This window comes from Fomitopsis serialis, assembly GCF_022376445.1.
Source record: "Fomitopsis serialis strain Sig1Antser10 chromosome Unknown B0H18scaffold_5, whole genome shotgun sequence".
NCBI classification, from domain to species: domain Eukaryota; kingdom Fungi; phylum Basidiomycota; class Agaricomycetes; order Polyporales; family Fomitopsidaceae; genus Fomitopsis; species Fomitopsis serialis.
Genome location: NW_025954965.1, coordinates 892910 through 908602, shown reverse-complemented (window position 1 = coordinate 908602; position 15693 = coordinate 892910). Strand labels below are relative to the sequence as shown.

Genomic DNA, 15693 nt, shown 5'->3' with positions numbered 1-15693 from the left:
GTGAGCAATTGCACCTGAGTATATGTCTGAGGGCAGACCACTGTGCGATGCCTGGCAGATTGCTAGGTGGTTAAGAAGCCATTAGATGACAGTCGCATCCGTAGTCGTCGTATATCAGGTATTTTCGGCAGAATGATTTCAAAGGACTCACTCGGGTCTTTGTATCACTGTTGGTAATCCTTGTTCTGCCAGCCTGGATATACATAATTCTGCCTAATGACCTGGAACTCACCAGACGCCGACAATGGTTCCGGATATAAAAGACTTCGGCGATGCAGTACGAGGTGATGAGCCCACCGAGTCAGGCAGTCGTCCGATTCCTCGAGCAAGACACGGATGTCGTGGGAAAGTTAACCTCACCGTTTGTCTCTGCGCGCTGACGCCGGTCCCGTTCACCACGCACTACACGAATACAAAAGACTTCCCATGTCGCCCACAGCTTACCATGCGGCCCATGCAGGTCACTATCGTCGACGCACATGCACGCTGTGACGGTGACACGCATCTACTCCCACAACGGTCAGTGCGTACTACTGCGTGACCACGCTCCACCCGCTCCGATTGGCTGCGATACTATCCAAAATAGGCAGTCTTGTAGTTACGCAGAAGTCCGCCTTGCGGAAGGTGCGAGTCATCCTTCTCCCGATCACTTGAAGCTGTCATCCCGCCGAGCCACAACTTCGCGCTAGACACGAGGCCGCCGATACTAGCCGCCTGGTACTGAGAACACGACGGGTTGAACTCAGACATGTCCGACTTGGAGCCAGATAACAGGGCAGTGGCAGTTTACTGCGCTTCGTCTGTCGGAAAGCATCCGGCGTACGTCCGGGCGGCTCAATGTGGGTTGCACGTCATACATCGCTCCAGGAAACGATGCTCACGCGAATGCCACAGCTCTGGGAAAGGCTTTGGCGGAGACGAAGAGACGACTCATATATGGCGGCGGCTCGAAGGGGATCATGGGTGCCGTCTCGGGCGCGGTGGTAGATGCTGGTGGCGAAGTTACGGGATTGTACCGTATGCGATGGTCGCGGCGGGAGGTGAGGTGACCAGACACAGGCAAGCGAGGACCCTCGGTGCTCCTCAAAGAGAGTGGTCGAGAAAGGTCCGTCTTTCGACTATTCAGTGAACTGCATTCTCAACAGCCCGCATCATATAGGTCGATACAGTATGATCCGCGTTTTGTTTCGCAATTGTGTATCGGCTCATGTTTGCTTAGGTGGTCGTGAACACGATGCACGAGCGGAAGACCGAGATGGCGAAGCGATCGGGAAGTTTTATCGCCTTACCCGGCGGATATGGACTTTCGAAGAGGTACAGTGACACAATATCCGCATATCTTAGATGAATGTCTCATGGGGTTGATTTTGGGCCAGCTTTTTGAGGTCGTCTGTTGGTCGCAACTGGGCATTCACGAAAGCGTGAGTGGCGCATCAATCCTCTATGCCATGCCCGTGACACGCCTGAACTCACGGTGCACCTCCTAGCGATTATCGTGATCAATGCCCTGGGCTTCTACAACCCTCTCCAGGAGCTCATACGCAATGGTATCGAAGCAGATTTCATCACCCCACGAACGCGAACCTCGTGCGCTTCGTGAACGGGCCCGCAGACCACGCGGAGCACGAGGACTTCGACTGGGGAAAGGCTGCCCTGGACGTGCTAGAGAAATGGACCTTCCCAGAGCGGACGCACTTCTATGACTGGTCGAAGATGAAAAGTGTAGACGGGGAAAGAATTGGAGACGCTCTCGACGCCGTTTAACCAGCTCGCCAAAAATAGATTATAGGCGAGTTCGAACACGACAGACTATCTCACCCATAAACGCTGCATTGCCATATTCATCTGTATGAAAAGGAGCGTTTCACCATGTATTACACTCTACACAAATGGCAGGGGCGCCAATTATAGACCGTCCCTACGAGTTCCTCCAAGAGGTGATAAATACGATAAAGAGTGTGTGCGATGCATCTAAGTAATAGCATAGTCCATAGTGATAACTTCACGAGCACTACGTCTGCCAATTCCGATTCTACGGCCAGCCCTCCTCTCCGCTCCTCCTGCCTCTGTAATTGCACTCGATGAGGAGCGGGACGATAGCGTTGTCCTCCGGATCCTTGAAGAAGTCCAGGAGCGCCCAACCGCGAATGCGCACCTTGCTGCTTATGTTGCCCGCCTGCGACGCCCGCATGCTGCCCTGGTGGCCCGCGCTCCCGCTGCTGAGCATGTCGATAAGCCATGTACCCAGTCGACCATTGACTCCTTCGACACCGAAGCCCAGCTTGGGCCATCCGAAACCCCTGGCGATCGTCGGTGGGAAGGCGAGGGGCACACTCGCCGCGGAGAAGAAGGAAATGGAGAGGGTCGGGAACCCTGGATCTCCTTAGGCGGAATGAGGATTTGCGTGGCGAGCTCAGTCTTCTCCGGGATCGACAAGAACGACGGAATGTTGTACCTATCACACATCACATTACCTTCCATAACGCGATGCCTTGGTTCATCGACTCACCAGTCCTGCGTACGCACGATCGTGTTTTTGCACTGCCAGGTGAAGCCGTTCTTCGAGCTATCTGGCCATGCCGTAGGATGGATGCCCATTCCCTCCAGCCCATTTTCCCACCCAGCGCCGTCACCGCCGAACCGACTGAGCATCACCACCTTTCCGCGCGCCTCACCCAAAGTCGGCACCTTATTGTCGAGGAACCACATGTCTTTGCCGCCGGGACCGTTCATGATTTCGTCGTGCACGAGCTGGGAGAACAATGTTGACGGAGTACTTGCGAAATCTTCCTGCTTGATCGACATCACAATGGCTTCGCGGCAGGTTGCAGGCGCGGTGAGGAAGTCAAAGAGGGTGGACAGGATGCTTTGGAAGGGCTCTCGCTGAGGATAGATACCATGGTACGCGATGAGACGTTTATGTATCACGGCCAGTCGGATGTCGATCACTCGGATACCAGACTGGAGCTGAACAGTGAGAGGCGTCGACAAAGACTGGCACTGTGAGATGGGCCACCCGTAGAACGCCATGCTTCGGCTTGCGCGTCAGTGTACTTATACCTGCGGGGCGAACGGCTTTACTCACGTATCGTGCGTTCCTACGAGCATCATGGTGAGTGGTAGAGAGGTCTATGGAGAGCATATGTGCACACCTGGCAACAGTAACGACGAAGCGGCAAGGAGTCCGGGAAGTCTGACAGGAAGGAAGCCAAATTTCGGCGGGGTAAGATGAGCAGCAGGTGATGTTACGGGAGAGCTTCGGGCAATGAGTAACACGACAAACCGATGAAGCAGCTTCACACACCCTGCATCTGTAAATCCGCCAAGGACAGTCCTCCGGCACACTGACTACCTTCCACATCGCGCCCAGCGACATGGAGAGACGGATGGTGTATGCATTGGGAATAACGGTCCAGTCTTTCTCGACCTCCCCGCGGTTTGACAGACTGGAGAGGTTGATGTCTGAGCGCGACGCCGAGATGCTGGTGCTCGTGGAAAGCGAGGGCAAGAGGATCTTCGATTCGTTCCTGCCCTTGTGCTGGCTGTCCCAGACGATGATCTCGGAGGTTTGGTTGACGATGGTGAGTCGCCGCATGTTAGTCGGGCTGCCAGCGAAGAGTGGGCCGCGCAGGAGGAGGGACGAGCCCACGGGAGGACCGCAGCTCAATGGCAACTGCCGAGGGGAACTAGCTAGAGGTTCGCCTGACCGTGACCATACAATGAGGTCTTCATTACGTACTTACTAGTAGCGCGACGCGACGCGCGTTCGCGGTCACGCGCTCCCGAAAACGCGTCTTGTCGCGTCCTTTCACCAAGGGCCCGCGCCTCGCTCTGCAGCACCGGCGACTAGGTCCAGATCTGCATCATGTCTGACGATGGCGAGGTTGACAAGGCAAGTCCAGGTTGTGCATATACCCATCTAGTTCGTTCGCGTCAATGCTACTAGGTTCTCACCGCATCCGTGCACGACGTGAAGTACGTGATGGGCCTACTGCGTGGTGTCCAATTCGGAAACGTGAGCGGCGAAGCAACCCAGCGCTCCATGATAGTTACTCAGAGCGTATACACAACATGTTGCAGCGAGCGACCGTACGGGCGACATCGGCGGGCTCTCTGTGACCGTTGAAGAAGCTCGCACACTATTAGGTGCGTGGGTCTATGCTTTTAGATGCAAATGTCTCACCCAACTTGCTTCAGCCACCGCATTTATATTCAAAGGCATATTTGACGAATACTTGTACCACCCGGAAGCCGACCCCTCCTCGCAATCGCAATCTTCTCAACCTTCATCACAGCCTTCACAGCCACAAGAGGAGGGAGAGCCCACCGCTTTCGAGGTCCCACTGAACACCCTCATCGAATGTATGAGCCTCTTCGGAAACGCCGGAGGAGCACCATCGTCCAATGCAAAACACAGGATATGGCACACCGGGAACTCTGACCAAGAGGATAACGAGGAAGAGGGCCCTAACAGGGCTAACTCGAGGCAAACCCGGGCTCCTGCTAACGGACGCATCGACCAGTTCTTTGGAGCGGACAAGGGCACGGGAATGCGATTGTCGTACGTCGGCGCTGGTTACCCGTTGACACTGCTCATGTGTGTATGCGCGTTTACTCGGTATGTTGGTTCACGGCTCATCGGAATGGCAGGGCGGAGGAAGCGAGCGGTCCGACCGCGACTTGCGAGATCACAACTTTTGAGGCCGAACCAATGTTGGATCTGGACTTCCTCGAGTCCCCGACGTGAGTCATCGTCTGATTCAAGCATTTCGAGACTACGAGAGCTTACCACGAGGACCCAGCGTGTTGAAGATCATCCTGAAGGTACAGTACATTTTAGAAGGGCCTTGCATGTGCTGATAATACCCAGTCCTCTTGGCTGCGCGATGCGCTTTCGGAACTCGACCCAACCTGCGAGAGGCTGACTATCATCGGGAATCCGCCCCCACCGCCGGGCAGAGCAGCACGAATTACAGATCCACCCCGACTACGCTTACAAGTAATGGGCACGTTCGGAAGCACCGAGGTGCGGACATAGTCAACATGATAGGCGTAATCGTCCCGAACCATTCCTGTAGATGGATTACCCAAGTGACAAAGAAGTGCTCGAGACGTGCGAGTGCGAGCAACAGGTCCGCTTCAGGTGATTTATGCAGACACCTACAGTCGTGGCCGGTAGACTGATAGTAACCTGCCCGTAGCTATGTGTTCAAGCACATAGCGTGCGCGTCACGGGCACTGCAACATTCTACGAAGACATCCCTTCGTATAAACGAGGAAGGCATGCTCAGTCTGCAGCTGATCATGCCAACGGCGCGACCTCGGCAAGGGGGCAACAACACGGATGGGTTCGTCGAGTTTCGAGTGAGTTCAACTGATCGTTGGACATGCACTCTTTGCTGACGCAAATGACAGTGTCTACCTCTCGATGACAGCCCATGAACATCTGTCACGAGACTTGTCCGGAGTAAAGACTCGCTATTGCTGATTTGACACTCACCTTTTCGCGATCGTTTTGGGGCACTGGGGGCGTTCAGGCATAAGACGTCTATGTAATATTCAATCACATCAGGCGAAGGAGCACATGTAACCTAGATCAACCCGTCCAGATAGCCAGCAGCCGATTTTGTAGGTTTTGGGAGACTCGAGGCCGCAGGAGAAGTGCCGGCAGCCTTCGCGTGAGGAAGGTAGTCAGCAATGATGGAGTCAAAGTCCGCCGGCGGTGCTGCTGATCGGACGAGCGGGTTAGTCCATGTGTTGACGTAGAAGTAATAAGGAGTTTCTCACCTGGCGGCTGGCGGGCCTTGATGGACGCCTCCAACATGTTCCTAACAATCAGCTGGCGCACCGCTGCACCGTCCAATAACTGGGGTTCCTCTTTCTTCTGTGGCCGCGTCTGGTCGCCGCCAGACTTGGTGACGACGTCTGAAGGCGTCTCCTTGTATGTTCCCATGGGTCCGCTCGCTCGGCCGAGGTATGTCAGGACGTCGCCTTTAGTCAGCATACCTCGCACACCAGTCCCCTTGATTTTGTCCGTATTCTCGATCCCATTCTCCTGAAGTAGGCGCAAGACGGAAGGGAATAGCGGATGGGGGCTCTTGGGATGCACCGTGGAGTGATTGGGAGAAGGGGAGGAAGGCTGAGCATCTTGCTTGTCGGGTACTGACTTCGGAGGGGTCGGGGCAGAAGAAGAGGCTTCTTGCTTTGGCGGGGCTGGTGTGTCCTCCTTTGGTGGTTCGAGGTTGGAGATGTCGTCACCCTCCTCCGCCAGTAGAGCAATGGTCTTCCCTACGGGGATGTTCTTCGTGCCGTCCGGAGCCTGGCGCACGAGTTACAGCCCGGTGTCGTGCGCAAGCACGAAGAGAGAAAAGCTCACGAGAATCTTTCCCATGATACCATCGTCCTGAGCCTCAACGTCTATTGTTGCCTTGTCAGTTTCCTGCAGAGTACACGGAATGTCTCAGTCTTCAATTGTCAAACAGCTAGTCACGCACTCACAATCTCAAGCAGCACGTCTCCCGCCGCGAAGGCCTCTCCGTCCTTCTTCTTCCATGATGCAATGTTTCCTTCTGTCATGGTCGGGGACATGGCAGGCATCTGGAAGTTCGACACGGCCAGACGCGCCGCAGACGTCTGCAGCCCTTCATGACGAGTGAGTTCAGCGCTCTGGAAGCGTGGTCAATTGAACGTACATCTTCGGCTCGAGCCTGCGGCTGCGGCCGTCTTAGACAGCATGCGGAGAGACTGCATCGAGGCCGTCGAGAACGCGGGCTGGGTGAGGTGAGAGTGGTAAGTATGAAGGCCAGACGGGATCGGCCAGCAGTCCGCATCCCGGCGACCGCGTCGTGAGATCATACACACGTGGTCGAGTGAGCGCGAATATACGCGGTGTAAACGTACGATTCAATATTCGAGTTGAACAAATATCATACACCGTCACTCGGCTTGGATGGTGCGCACAGCATCCTCAATGCGATACACATGCAGTCTTTCTGTCGCGACGACCGACAAGCAAGAGCCCGAAGATGTACCACTGACCTGCACGGGATCCTCCGGTGTCCAGCGTCTAGCTAACTCAGATTAGGCAAGGTCAACACCTACCAACACCCACAACCGTCGCAGAGAGGGGTGCAGCAGTCGTTGTGCAGGTTGCCTGCCTCGGTACTGCGATCTTGGAGAATATCGAAGTCGAGGGAGGGCTATCACCCGACTGCGTCTTCTCCCCGGAGCTGCTGGAACAGGGAGAAACCACAGGAGCAACGACTACACCGGGCTGCGCAAGGGCTGCGCGTTATCTCCATCGCCATGTACTCTCTTCCGTCTCCAGCTTTGCTGCAACGGACGCGTGCATACGGGACGAGGTTTTTCCACCGCTTTGGAATGTGAGTGTGCAGTGTGTTTGGTGAACACTCTTCTTACGACTACGGGTGCAGCCATTGCGCGACGCATCAAATACGGCTTATCCTTGTGTCTTCCATCGTCATTACCTCCCTGCTCTTCCCCGCCATTGCCGTCTACACTTCTCCGGAAACCCATTTCTTCGCCGGCTTCACCTTGCGCGTGCTTGACTCCTTCCTGACACCGGACGATATCTCCAGCTACTTCGCGCAACACGATCTCCGACATATATGGGAAGGACACAACACGCTCAGACTGCACGATGACTCCGTCGCCCGCGCGCAGTGCGGCATGCAAAGTATTCTGCGCTCTGAGCGGCTCTTGATTGGCAGTGTATCGCAAGAGTATGGTCTGGATGCATTGGACCGCGACACACTGCTGTCAGCTCTGGCACTCGAACACAGGATTTCAACCATCTTATCTCAACATCATATCCCTTGCTTGAAGTCGTCAACTGGCTCCTGCTTTTCCCTGAGCCCTCTAGCCTTTTGGAACCATGACGAGGCTGTGCTATCGGCGGATGCTAGTATTCTCGAGACCATCAACCTATCACACAACACAACTACTTCTGGCATCCCTATGACCCCCGAGATGGTCTTCGCCGGCCGAGAGCATGACCCAAGCTTGTCCAGTGTGGATAGCGCCATGTTCTTAGCACTCACCTACTTCTTTCCGGACCGCGACTGTCTTGGCAACAACGGTCATGTCCAATGGCTACGGGTACTCAGGGAAGCAGGTGGACCCATGGGAGACCTTGTCGTTCAGGCTCAGCCGCCCAGACTCGTTGCATTGGAGGTGCGTCTGACGATCTATCGAGTAGTGAGCATTCACAGAGGGCTCCGCGTAGTACGACAGAAGTCCTACGACGAAGACTCGTTTCACCATCCTCTCGGCGTTCTGCTATGGCGCGTACCTGGTCTTCGTAGTGTATTGTGTGCAGTCCATGAGGAACATGAAGACGGTGCATTCCCGGTTCGGTCTCGCAGTCACCGGCCTTGTGGAGCTGATTGTCAGTACCATAACAAGTCTGAGTGTTTGTGCCTTAGTAGGGTTCAGGATGACTATGGTTCCATGGTAATCATTCAATGATTGATCGTCCTGGCTTTACTAAACCATCGTCTTAGGGAGCTATTTCCAATTATTGTGATGTTCATCGGAGTCGAGAACATGTTTCACATCGTAAGTCGCGCCATGCTCTGTGGTAGTGCAGTTGACTGAGAATCGTCACAGGTTGATGCGGTCTTAAGAACCTCAGTAACGATCCCGGTCAAAGAACGCATAGCCCAGGGATTGAGTCAAGCGGGCACGTCCAACACGCTCAAAGTCGTGTCTTACAATGCGGTGCTGGGAGTCATCGCGTTCTTCTCCAGTGGTGCGATTCGCCAGTTCTGCGCATTTTCGATTGTGGTGCTAGTCGCGCACTGGTTCCTCGTGCACACCTTCTTCGTCACGGTGTTATCAATCGATATACAGCGACTCGAGGTGGGTCCACATCTCCACATACATTAGCGCCTCTAGACCCACGCGGTTTCCCTAGTTGGACGAGCTCCTCCGACAGGATACTAATCTCAACCCGACGGATAAGGGAAAACTGGCATCACCTACCTTGCCCCCGCCCAAGACCTGGAGAGAAGCATGGCTCGCTGCGAAAAACACAATACGTGGACGTCCCGGTAAGAACATCAGTCTTTTCTTGGTGAGCACGTCTCTTCGTCGCTGTTATACCCATTGCTGACTGCTTGGTGCAGCTTTTGGCCATCGCAGCTACCCTCTACTTTGCAACGACACCATCGTCCACACAGGCTAAGAGCTCTGCTGCTCTTGCGCGAAATCCTGTGCGCCAAGTTCCGAAGATGACGGCTACCGACCGAATCTCTCCTGCATACCGCATCTGGCAAACCCTGAATCCCATTGACGACACCATGGTACACATTCGTATAGAGTCACCCGCCATCCTAGTTCTTGCACCAGAAGAGGACAAGCCGGCGTCCGATGTCCGCACTCTAGCAGATGGTGAGAAGTTGTCCCGCCCTCGCGTGAACAGGCTATCACGTTGGTGGATGCGTACGGTCCGGGACGTGTGGTGGCTCTTCAAGATCATGGTCGTGCCGATCACGGCTACGACGGTCCTGCTCTATGCTCTCCTCCTGTATCTCCTCAAGAACGCGGAGTTGCTGGAGGCGCAGCGCCAGCGACCTGAACCAGACAACTCGAGCTCAGAAGAGTCGTCCGTGGAAGGGGAGATCTCGTTCGCCACGCTTCCACGGGCTTTCCCGACGGACGTGGACATGCTGGCAACCAGCAAGAACGGCAAGGTCGTCGTTATGCTCGGGCTGCAGAACGAAGTCGTCGTATGGAGAAGCATGTCGCGCACGAACATCACGGTCGACACCTCTCCTGTTGCCCTTGGGGGTGCAAGTGGGCCTTCGCAGGGCACGACCCTCACAGCCGTCGCAGTTAATGAGGCCGGTACGCTCTGTGCTGTGGGTTCGGCATCCGGCGTCATTGGTGTCTGGTCGATAGAGAGGGACCACGCCAAGTATATCACACAGCTCTCCCTCGACCCCACGTCCACTGCAGCTGTCGCACACCTCCACTTCGGCTACTTCCAATCTCGCCCACCGTCGCCCGCGCGTCCACTCACACCTACGCCTCCCGGTCCAGAAACACTCTTTACCAACCTGTCGTCTGCCTATATAGCGCCTACGAGAACGGTACAGTTGTCAAGTGGATGTAGCGACGACCCCTCGTGCCCGCTACGTCGCGCCTACGCGCTCTGCTACCGTCATCAAGTCTACGTTGGTACCTGTCCATGGCGATGAACGCCTCCTTGTCGGCTTTGCATTCGACGACGGGTCCTTCGAGCTGTGTGACCTCGACCGCAATGATCAACTCGTAGCCCGCGAGTGTTGGATCGCCGCTGGTAACCCCCAGGACTTCGTCAATAAAGTCGACGTTTGCGCTCTTGAGCTTGATGGTCAGCGTCACATCATCATCATCGCCGCTACACAAGCAGGCGTCGTGTCGCTCTGGGATGCTGGGTCGCGGGATTGTCTGTTCATCATGGAGGAACCCTTTGGTGACGTCAACCAGCTGCGGGTCACTCCTGTCACCCCGACGAACTGTTCAACGTGTGGGGAACTACCATGCGAGAACTTCCTGATCACGTTCTCCGTTGGTCTAGTCGTGCTTTTCTACCGGGCTTACTTGTACCTGCCAACGAGACGATGCTCGTGTCCCCGCAATCAACCACAACCTGCCCTGCGAACGAGCATGCTTGGGCATCGTTCGCGGAGCGGAAGTGCCACATCACTGGCGTCGTCCACGGGGACGACCACACCCGTGGCTTCACGCTCACGCGTGCCGTCCGTATCGTCGTCCAGCTCCGCCCTGAGCGCCTCCATGTTCCCTGTCTCCGCACACGGCGTCCATTCACGCAGGGCGTCGGAGAAGGAGGGCTCGCGTCGGACGCACGACTCGTTTTTGTCCATTCCGACTGCGACGAGTCTGACCCGCATCCTGTAGGCCCGGTTGACATTACCCCGGCAGCCGGCTTCCTCTCTTCCCATCCCCCACATCTGTATGGCAGAGTCTTATCGTGGTGCGCGTCGCAGATACCATGTTTGAGCGGGGGAGCTGGGACGTCGCTGGGGACAAGGTCGTCGGCGTACGCCGCAAGCCACGGTCCAGCCTGCTCGCGCGGCGCATGGACGCGAAAGCTACCCTCAAGGATGAACCGCTGCAGGGTCTGAGCAGCTCTACGCTCGAGCGATGGGAGCTCTGGACGTACGACCCTGAGGAGTCGCGCCTGCACGTATCCCCGTTGAACGCACTGCGTCGTGGTCCCGAGGAGCGACTGATGGACAGGCGCCGTTCGGGCAGTTCGCATGCTGGGTTGAACCAGGACCCTCCTGTGTCGCCGAAGCGTGTATTCGTCCCGCGATTGCACTTCACTCGCGTTACGCCGTTCATAGCGACCTCGACATGTTGCCTCGCTGGCTTTGGTAACACCGTCGGTTTGTTCAACGTCAACTCGCGACCGAACGCCAGGAGACGGAGGCGGTCTTCCGGCGAGGATATCCAGAGCACCCCTTCTTGATTCCTCTCTTGTCTGCTTCTTGCTTGGAAATCTAGAGCGCGATCTGTAGCATATCTGTGACATAATTTCTTGTGTACTAGCAGTGTACGTCATGTGTATTCTGCGGCTGGTGAACTGATATCATTGTTAGGTTGGTGAACAGGTAGTGCGACTTTGCAAGTTGCGGCGGTGGGCAAGTCGTATTCGACATTTTACATTGTGAAGAATGTATGTCTGGCACACGACTCATCATGGCAGCCAAAGTCTACGCGCTCTACACTCTGAGAGGCTGGACCATCACGATATTGCCCAATCGAACTGCCTTTCTGCAAGGTGGTCTTCCGCAATTCCAAACTATCACTGCCTTGGACCTGGTACGTGCCTACACGAACACGGCATGATAGCATGGAACATCCATACTGTGGAATCCTTTATATAGGCACCACTTGGCCTTCAGAAGGCGGCCTAACGCATCAAATTCAGCCGATCTTTGGGTAGAGGCCGAGTAGAGCTCCCATTCATTGCCCTCCTCTCGTAGGCAAGATCATAACTGATCGGTCTGCCGTGCTCTAGACTGCATGTCTCATACTGACGAGAGTATAGAAATGGGCCGGTCAGCTGCCCATCCAGTTTTCGCCCTTCCTTGCCCTCCTCCAAGGTCACCACCGAGACTGCCGCCGGCACCTGGCCCCTTGCGAGTCGTCGCGCTGACCATAGATGAATCTCTATCTGGTGCATAATGACCCAGAACGGACGACACTCGTCTCCTCGAACGGGATAGCTCACTACCAGGTGCGAACGATGCGGAAGTCATTGCTGAGCGGCTCGGCGGTCTCGACCATCATCCGACCTGCACCGACGGTCAGCGAGAGCATCGTCGCGGAGATCGAGTGGAGGGCATGGTGCAAGGCGCCGATTGTCCGGAGCAATGCGTTCGACGGGACCATCCAGGAGCTGCCCGTGGACGAACTGCTCTACAAGTCGCCGTCTGCGAGATTCAGCGCGTGAGTGTGCTCGTTGTTGTCGGTTGACGTCTTGTTCCAGGAAACCGACCTTGTATGGGTCTTCGTGCAGCCTTCGAGATCTCTGCCACAGCAAGCGGTATTTCCTCGGGAATGACGATAAGGTGTACTGCTGGCGGGTGGTCAAGGGCATCGGTTCTGTGGTAGGTGTATCTCATCGGGGCGTTTGCTTGTGCCGAATTTCTCACCCCGTCTATAGCTCACCTGTGCGAAGACCCGAGAGGAGGTCGCGCGTTTCACAGAAGATGACGTTAAGGAAGGATACTTCCGCGGCCAGAAGAAGTGGTATCTGCAGACACACCCGTCAACACTCGACATCGACATGGTGGTGATCACGTTCATCATTATGGAGAAGAGGCGAAGGGATAAGGTGACGGATCCTCTGGCGGTGCGGGTGCTGGAGCACGACGAGGATCCCGCAGAAGGAGGCGGGATTGAGGGCTGAGAATGCGGGATTTGCGGCTTCGTTTCCTCCGGGTTTTATTGGGTTATCTTGCGGGTTCCAGGGACTGTCGTGATTTCAGGGGCTTTATAGCGTCACGCTCGGACTCATGTCGTATTTGGGATTTATCGGAACACACGCAGTATCGTGTCTTTGGGAAGTGTTGAAGTTTGTAGACATTGAGGAAGTGAGAGAGATGGAGCCGGCCTCCTGACTGTGAGGTCTTTTAATGCTGTCATGTGACCGCGACGCGACGCCGTTATCGGACGCGCCGCATGTATCCCTGGGAACTTCCTCGGCACCTCTCGTACGTCGAGGTACCTGACTGCGACCGTACTCATATACCGCGCTGTGGCAGACTCCGTCGACCTTGCCCGCCATGGTTTGGTGTCGTCTCTCCGGTCTGCTCGCTGTCGCCGCCGTCACCAGTGCCGCCCAGTTCCCACTTGTCCAGCCAAACGTGAAGGCACAAAACATCCCAGGCAGTGGCTTCGGCGCAGACCAATATGATGCTGGCTTGTTCACACCCCTAGGTGACTTCTCCACATTGTCCACCGACGAGTTCACGACTCTCGGTCATCCACTCTTCCCCAACTACAATGTGCGCATCAAGAAGTCGGACTTTTGTGATGGCACCGTCGGGTACGTGCGTCAGCCTGTGAGGTTCAAGTCTACATGACCAACACACATCCAGAACATACACAGGATACATAGACGTCCAGGCCAGGCATCTCTTCTTCTACTTCTTCGAGAGTAGGAACGACCCCGCCAAGGACGACGTCATCTTCTGGACGAACGGCGGCCCGGGATGCTCTTCTTCTCTGGGTCTTTTCATGGAGCTTGGTGCGTTTGGATGCATATCCTCTTCAGGTGTATCATGTCTGACAATTACCTCGACCAGGCCCCTGCAGGGTCACCAGCCCTGACAACTCCACATTCAACCCGTATTCTTGGAATGCAAACGCCAATATCTTCTTCGTCGACCAACCCATCGGCGTTGGCTTCTCATATGCCGAGTACGGAGAGACGGTCGTAAGTGATACCTTCTGTGTCGTCACCTTTCACACAAGATACCCCCCTAGAGCACGACTCCGGAAGCAGCGAAAGATATTGCTGCATTTGTCGCTATCTTCTTCGAACACTTCAGCCAGTTCAAGGGACGTGCTTTCCACATGGCCGGAGAGTCATACGGTGTAAGCACCTCATGACTTGTGTATAGGATAAGTCGGCTCACAACGTACTTCTTAGGGCCGCTATATCCCTGTATTCGCCGCGGAAGTCTACGACCAAAACACAAAACTTGTCGAGGCAGGCCTTACTCCTGTTAACCTGTCCTCTGTCATGATAGGTATGTGGTCAATGTTTCGCGGCACGCAATTGCTCTGATCTGCTCGTATGTATCTAGGGAATGGATGCACGGACTTCGCTACTATGGTGCCGTCTTACTACGACATGACCTGCAGCCCTGCTTCCGTCGCCCCCATAATGGACATCAGGTCTACAGGCTTGCTCCTCTTCGTATAACATTGTGCTGATGAAGAATGCAGCTCCTGTGTGCGCATGAAGCAGGCAGTGAGTGAACGGGCCGCTCATTGGTCCCCTATGTATCGTGTTCATCGTATGATTAGGTTCCGCGCTGCCAGGAAGCCCTGCAGAAGTCCTGCGTTGACAGGTTCGATAGCATGGGCTGTGAGGCGGCGAACCTCTTCTGCGAAGTGGAGATCAGCGAGCCCTTCTTCGACACCGGTGAGATACTACTTATTGTGTAATGAAAATCATGCGGCTCATCACATTGTCGCAGGCTACAATCCCTACGATATCAGCAAGCCATGGTACGTACGCAGCACTGATCTATTGCAGTATGCCGATCTCTACCTGCAGCGATGGCCCTATCTCCGACACTCTGTGCTACCCGGTAACAAAGTGCGTCATCGTCCATCCGCATCTGCTTACCGACTTCCTAACCTATCGTCCTCAGAGCGATTGGTGCTTATCTCGACCGACCGGATGTCCGCAAGCAGATCGGCGTGGACGGGTTCGTGAGCGCGAACTTCAGCAGCTGCAGCAATGAGGTGGGCGCGGCTTTCCATGCGGCGGACGACGAGATATTCCCGACGCAGTTCTACATCGGCGCGCTCCTCGAGCGTGGCGTGCGTGCGCTCATCTACGTCGGCGCGAATGATTGGATATGCAACTGGGTGAGTGGCGTCGTCCGTGGGACATCGACTCTCTTACGAAAGTATATGTGCGCTGCAGGTTGGCAACGATCGAATGTTGTTGGACCTGGAGTGGACAGGGCAGGAGGCGTTCGTCAAGGAATCGTTGACGGAATGGACGGTTGATGGCGCTGCTGCTGGACTGACGAGGAACGTCGGACCCTTGACGTTTGCCACGATCTACGGTGCTGGGCATATGGTGCGTAATGTTGTGTAAACGTTGAAGATTGCCAAGAGTGCCTGTCTAATGCCTTTGCAGGTTCCTTACGATAAGCCCGCGGAGTCACTCGAGCTGACGAAGAGGTGGCTGGCCGGGAAAGAGCTGTGAAGTTCCGTATCGCGAAGCTCATGGAGATATTTACTGGTACAGCATGTACCTGACAAGTGCAAGGAGATGCGGTCAAAGATTGATACGCTCGGTATATCTGTCAAACGACCGGCTCTCAGGCTACTCACTTTGGCTTTCCGCATCGATGGTGCCATATCCGCAGGGAGGGCGAATGAATGAAAAAGAAAGAAAAGATAAAGACGAAGGCT

At 55.3% G+C, this 15693-nt stretch overlaps 7 protein-coding genes across 7 annotated transcripts; 5 read left to right on the top strand and 2 right to left on the bottom strand.

The window, feature by feature from the left end:
* Nucleotides 1–523: 523 nt before the first annotated feature.
* B0H18DRAFT_979270 (uncharacterized protein) lies at nt 524–1764 on the top strand (the record flags this gene model as incomplete). Its single annotated transcript, XM_048044380.1, has 5 exons — nt 524–839; nt 895–1017; nt 1054–1109; nt 1220–1314; nt 1560–1764. Exons 1-5 carry the CDS (start codon nt 749–751, stop codon nt 1762–1764), a joined length of 570 nt encoding a protein of 189 aa, XP_047898834.1. The 5' UTR covers nt 524–748.
* A 76-nt stretch (nt 1765–1840) lies between these two features.
* Nucleotides 1841–3247, bottom strand: B0H18DRAFT_979268 (PLC-like phosphodiesterase). Its single transcript, XM_048044379.1, has 3 exons — nt 3086–3247; nt 2523–3031; nt 1841–2382 (listed from the first exon to the last, which is right to left on the bottom strand). Exons 1-3 carry the CDS (start codon nt 3109–3111, stop codon nt 2033–2035), a joined length of 885 nt encoding a protein of 294 aa, XP_047898833.1. The 5' UTR covers nt 3112–3247; the 3' UTR covers nt 1841–2032.
* Nucleotides 3248–3811: 564 nt separating this feature from the next.
* Nucleotides 3812–5472, top strand: B0H18DRAFT_979266 (Rad1-domain-containing protein). The gene is made up of 10 exons (XM_048044378.1): nt 3812–3892; nt 3947–3998; nt 4081–4146; nt 4198–4597; nt 4651–4743; nt 4803–4824; nt 4871–5026; nt 5079–5143; nt 5202–5364; nt 5416–5472. Exons 1-10 carry the CDS (start codon nt 3866–3868, stop codon nt 5440–5442), a joined length of 1071 nt encoding a protein of 356 aa, XP_047898832.1. The 5' UTR covers nt 3812–3865; the 3' UTR covers nt 5443–5472.
* Nucleotides 5473–6802, bottom strand: B0H18DRAFT_979262 (single hybrid motif-containing protein). The gene is made up of 5 exons (XM_048044377.1): nt 6693–6802; nt 6499–6641; nt 6377–6439; nt 5788–6319; nt 5473–5728 (listed from the first exon to the last, which is right to left on the bottom strand). Exons 1-5 carry the CDS (start codon nt 6748–6750, stop codon nt 5592–5594), a joined length of 933 nt encoding a protein of 310 aa, XP_047898831.1. The 5' UTR covers nt 6751–6802; the 3' UTR covers nt 5473–5591.
* A 503-nt stretch (nt 6803–7305) lies between these two features.
* B0H18DRAFT_1114795 (sterol regulatory element binding protein cleavage-activating protein) lies at nt 7306–11497 on the top strand (the record flags this gene model as incomplete). Its single annotated transcript, XM_048033167.1, has 10 exons — nt 7306–7382; nt 7434–8193; nt 8246–8411; nt 8448–8472; nt 8523–8577; nt 8629–8880; nt 8936–9094; nt 9147–10056; nt 10127–10919; nt 10948–11497. 10 exons carry the CDS (start codon nt 7306–7308, stop codon nt 11495–11497), a joined length of 3747 nt encoding a protein of 1248 aa, XP_047898830.1.
* Nucleotides 11498–11869: 372 nt separating this feature from the next.
* Nucleotides 11870–12985, top strand: B0H18DRAFT_494556 (uncharacterized protein). The gene is made up of 4 exons (XM_048038300.1): nt 11870–12033; nt 12080–12480; nt 12551–12641; nt 12698–12985. The coding sequence occupies exons 2-4, from the start codon at nt 12194–12196 to the stop codon at nt 12941–12943; spliced, it is 624 nt and encodes a 207-aa protein (XP_047898829.1). The 5' UTR covers nt 11870–12033; nt 12080–12193; the 3' UTR covers nt 12944–12985.
* Nucleotides 12986–13237: 252 nt separating this feature from the next.
* Nucleotides 13238–15651, top strand: B0H18DRAFT_979250 (serine carboxypeptidase). The gene is made up of 13 exons (XM_048044376.1): nt 13238–13582; nt 13635–13783; nt 13842–13972; nt 14023–14133; nt 14189–14288; nt 14346–14436; nt 14488–14512; nt 14569–14686; nt 14742–14772; nt 14822–14863; nt 14919–15138; nt 15197–15355; nt 15416–15651. Exons 1-13 carry the CDS (start codon nt 13320–13322, stop codon nt 15482–15484), a joined length of 1509 nt encoding a protein of 502 aa, XP_047898828.1. The 5' UTR covers nt 13238–13319; the 3' UTR covers nt 15485–15651.
* Nucleotides 15652–15693: the final 42 nt, after the last annotated feature.

Excerpts from the sequence above, each read along its gene's own strand:
- B0H18DRAFT_979262 (XM_048044377.1), bottom strand. The coding sequence starts at position 6,750 with ATGCAGTCTCTCCGCATGCTGTCTAAGACGGCCGCAGCCGCAGGCTCG. Across the intron at positions 6,642-6,692 it reads CGCAGGCTCGAGCCGAAGAT|GGCTGCAGACGTCTGCGGCG; the intron begins GTACGTTCAATT and ends CTCGTCATGAAG. Across the intron at positions 6,320-6,376 it reads GTATCATGGGAAAGATTCTC|GCTCCGGACGGCACGAAGAA; the intron begins GTGAGCTTTTCT and ends CTCGTGCGCCAG.
- B0H18DRAFT_979250 (XM_048044376.1), top strand. The coding sequence starts at position 13,320 with ATGGTTTGGTGTCGTCTCTCCGGTCTGCTCGCTGTCGCCGCCGTCACC. Across the intron at positions 14,513-14,568 it reads GTGTGCGCATGAAGCAGGCA|GTTCCGCGCTGCCAGGAAGC; the intron begins GTGAGTGAACGG and ends TCGTATGATTAG. Across the intron at positions 14,773-14,821 it reads TACGATATCAGCAAGCCATG|CGATGGCCCTATCTCCGACA; the intron begins GTACGTACGCAG and ends CTCTACCTGCAG.
- B0H18DRAFT_979268 (XM_048044379.1), bottom strand. The coding sequence starts at position 3,111 with ATGATGCTCGTAGGAACGCACGATAC. Across the intron at positions 3,032-3,085 it reads CTCGTAGGAACGCACGATAC|CATGGCGTTCTACGGGTGGC; the intron begins GTGAGTAAAGCC and ends CGCAAGCCGAAG. Across the intron at positions 2,383-2,522 it reads GTGCAAAAACACGATCGTGC|GAGATCCAGGGTTCCCGACC; the intron begins GTACGCAGGACT and ends ATTCCGCCTAAG.
- B0H18DRAFT_494556 (XM_048038300.1), top strand. The coding sequence starts at position 12,194 with ATGAATCTCTATCTGGTGCATAATGACCCAGAACGGACGACACTCGTC. Across the intron at positions 12,481-12,550 it reads CCGTCTGCGAGATTCAGCGC|CCTTCGAGATCTCTGCCACA; the intron begins GTGAGTGTGCTC and ends GTCTTCGTGCAG. Across the intron at positions 12,642-12,697 it reads TCAAGGGCATCGGTTCTGTG|CTCACCTGTGCGAAGACCCG; the intron begins GTAGGTGTATCT and ends CCCCGTCTATAG.
- B0H18DRAFT_979266 (XM_048044378.1), top strand. The coding sequence starts at position 3,866 with ATGTCTGACGATGGCGAGGTTGACAAG. Across the intron at positions 4,598-4,650 it reads TACCCGTTGACACTGCTCAT|GGCGGAGGAAGCGAGCGGTC; the intron begins GTGTGTATGCGC and ends TCGGAATGGCAG. Across the intron at positions 5,144-5,201 it reads GAGCAACAGGTCCGCTTCAG|CTATGTGTTCAAGCACATAG; the intron begins GTGATTTATGCA and ends ACCTGCCCGTAG.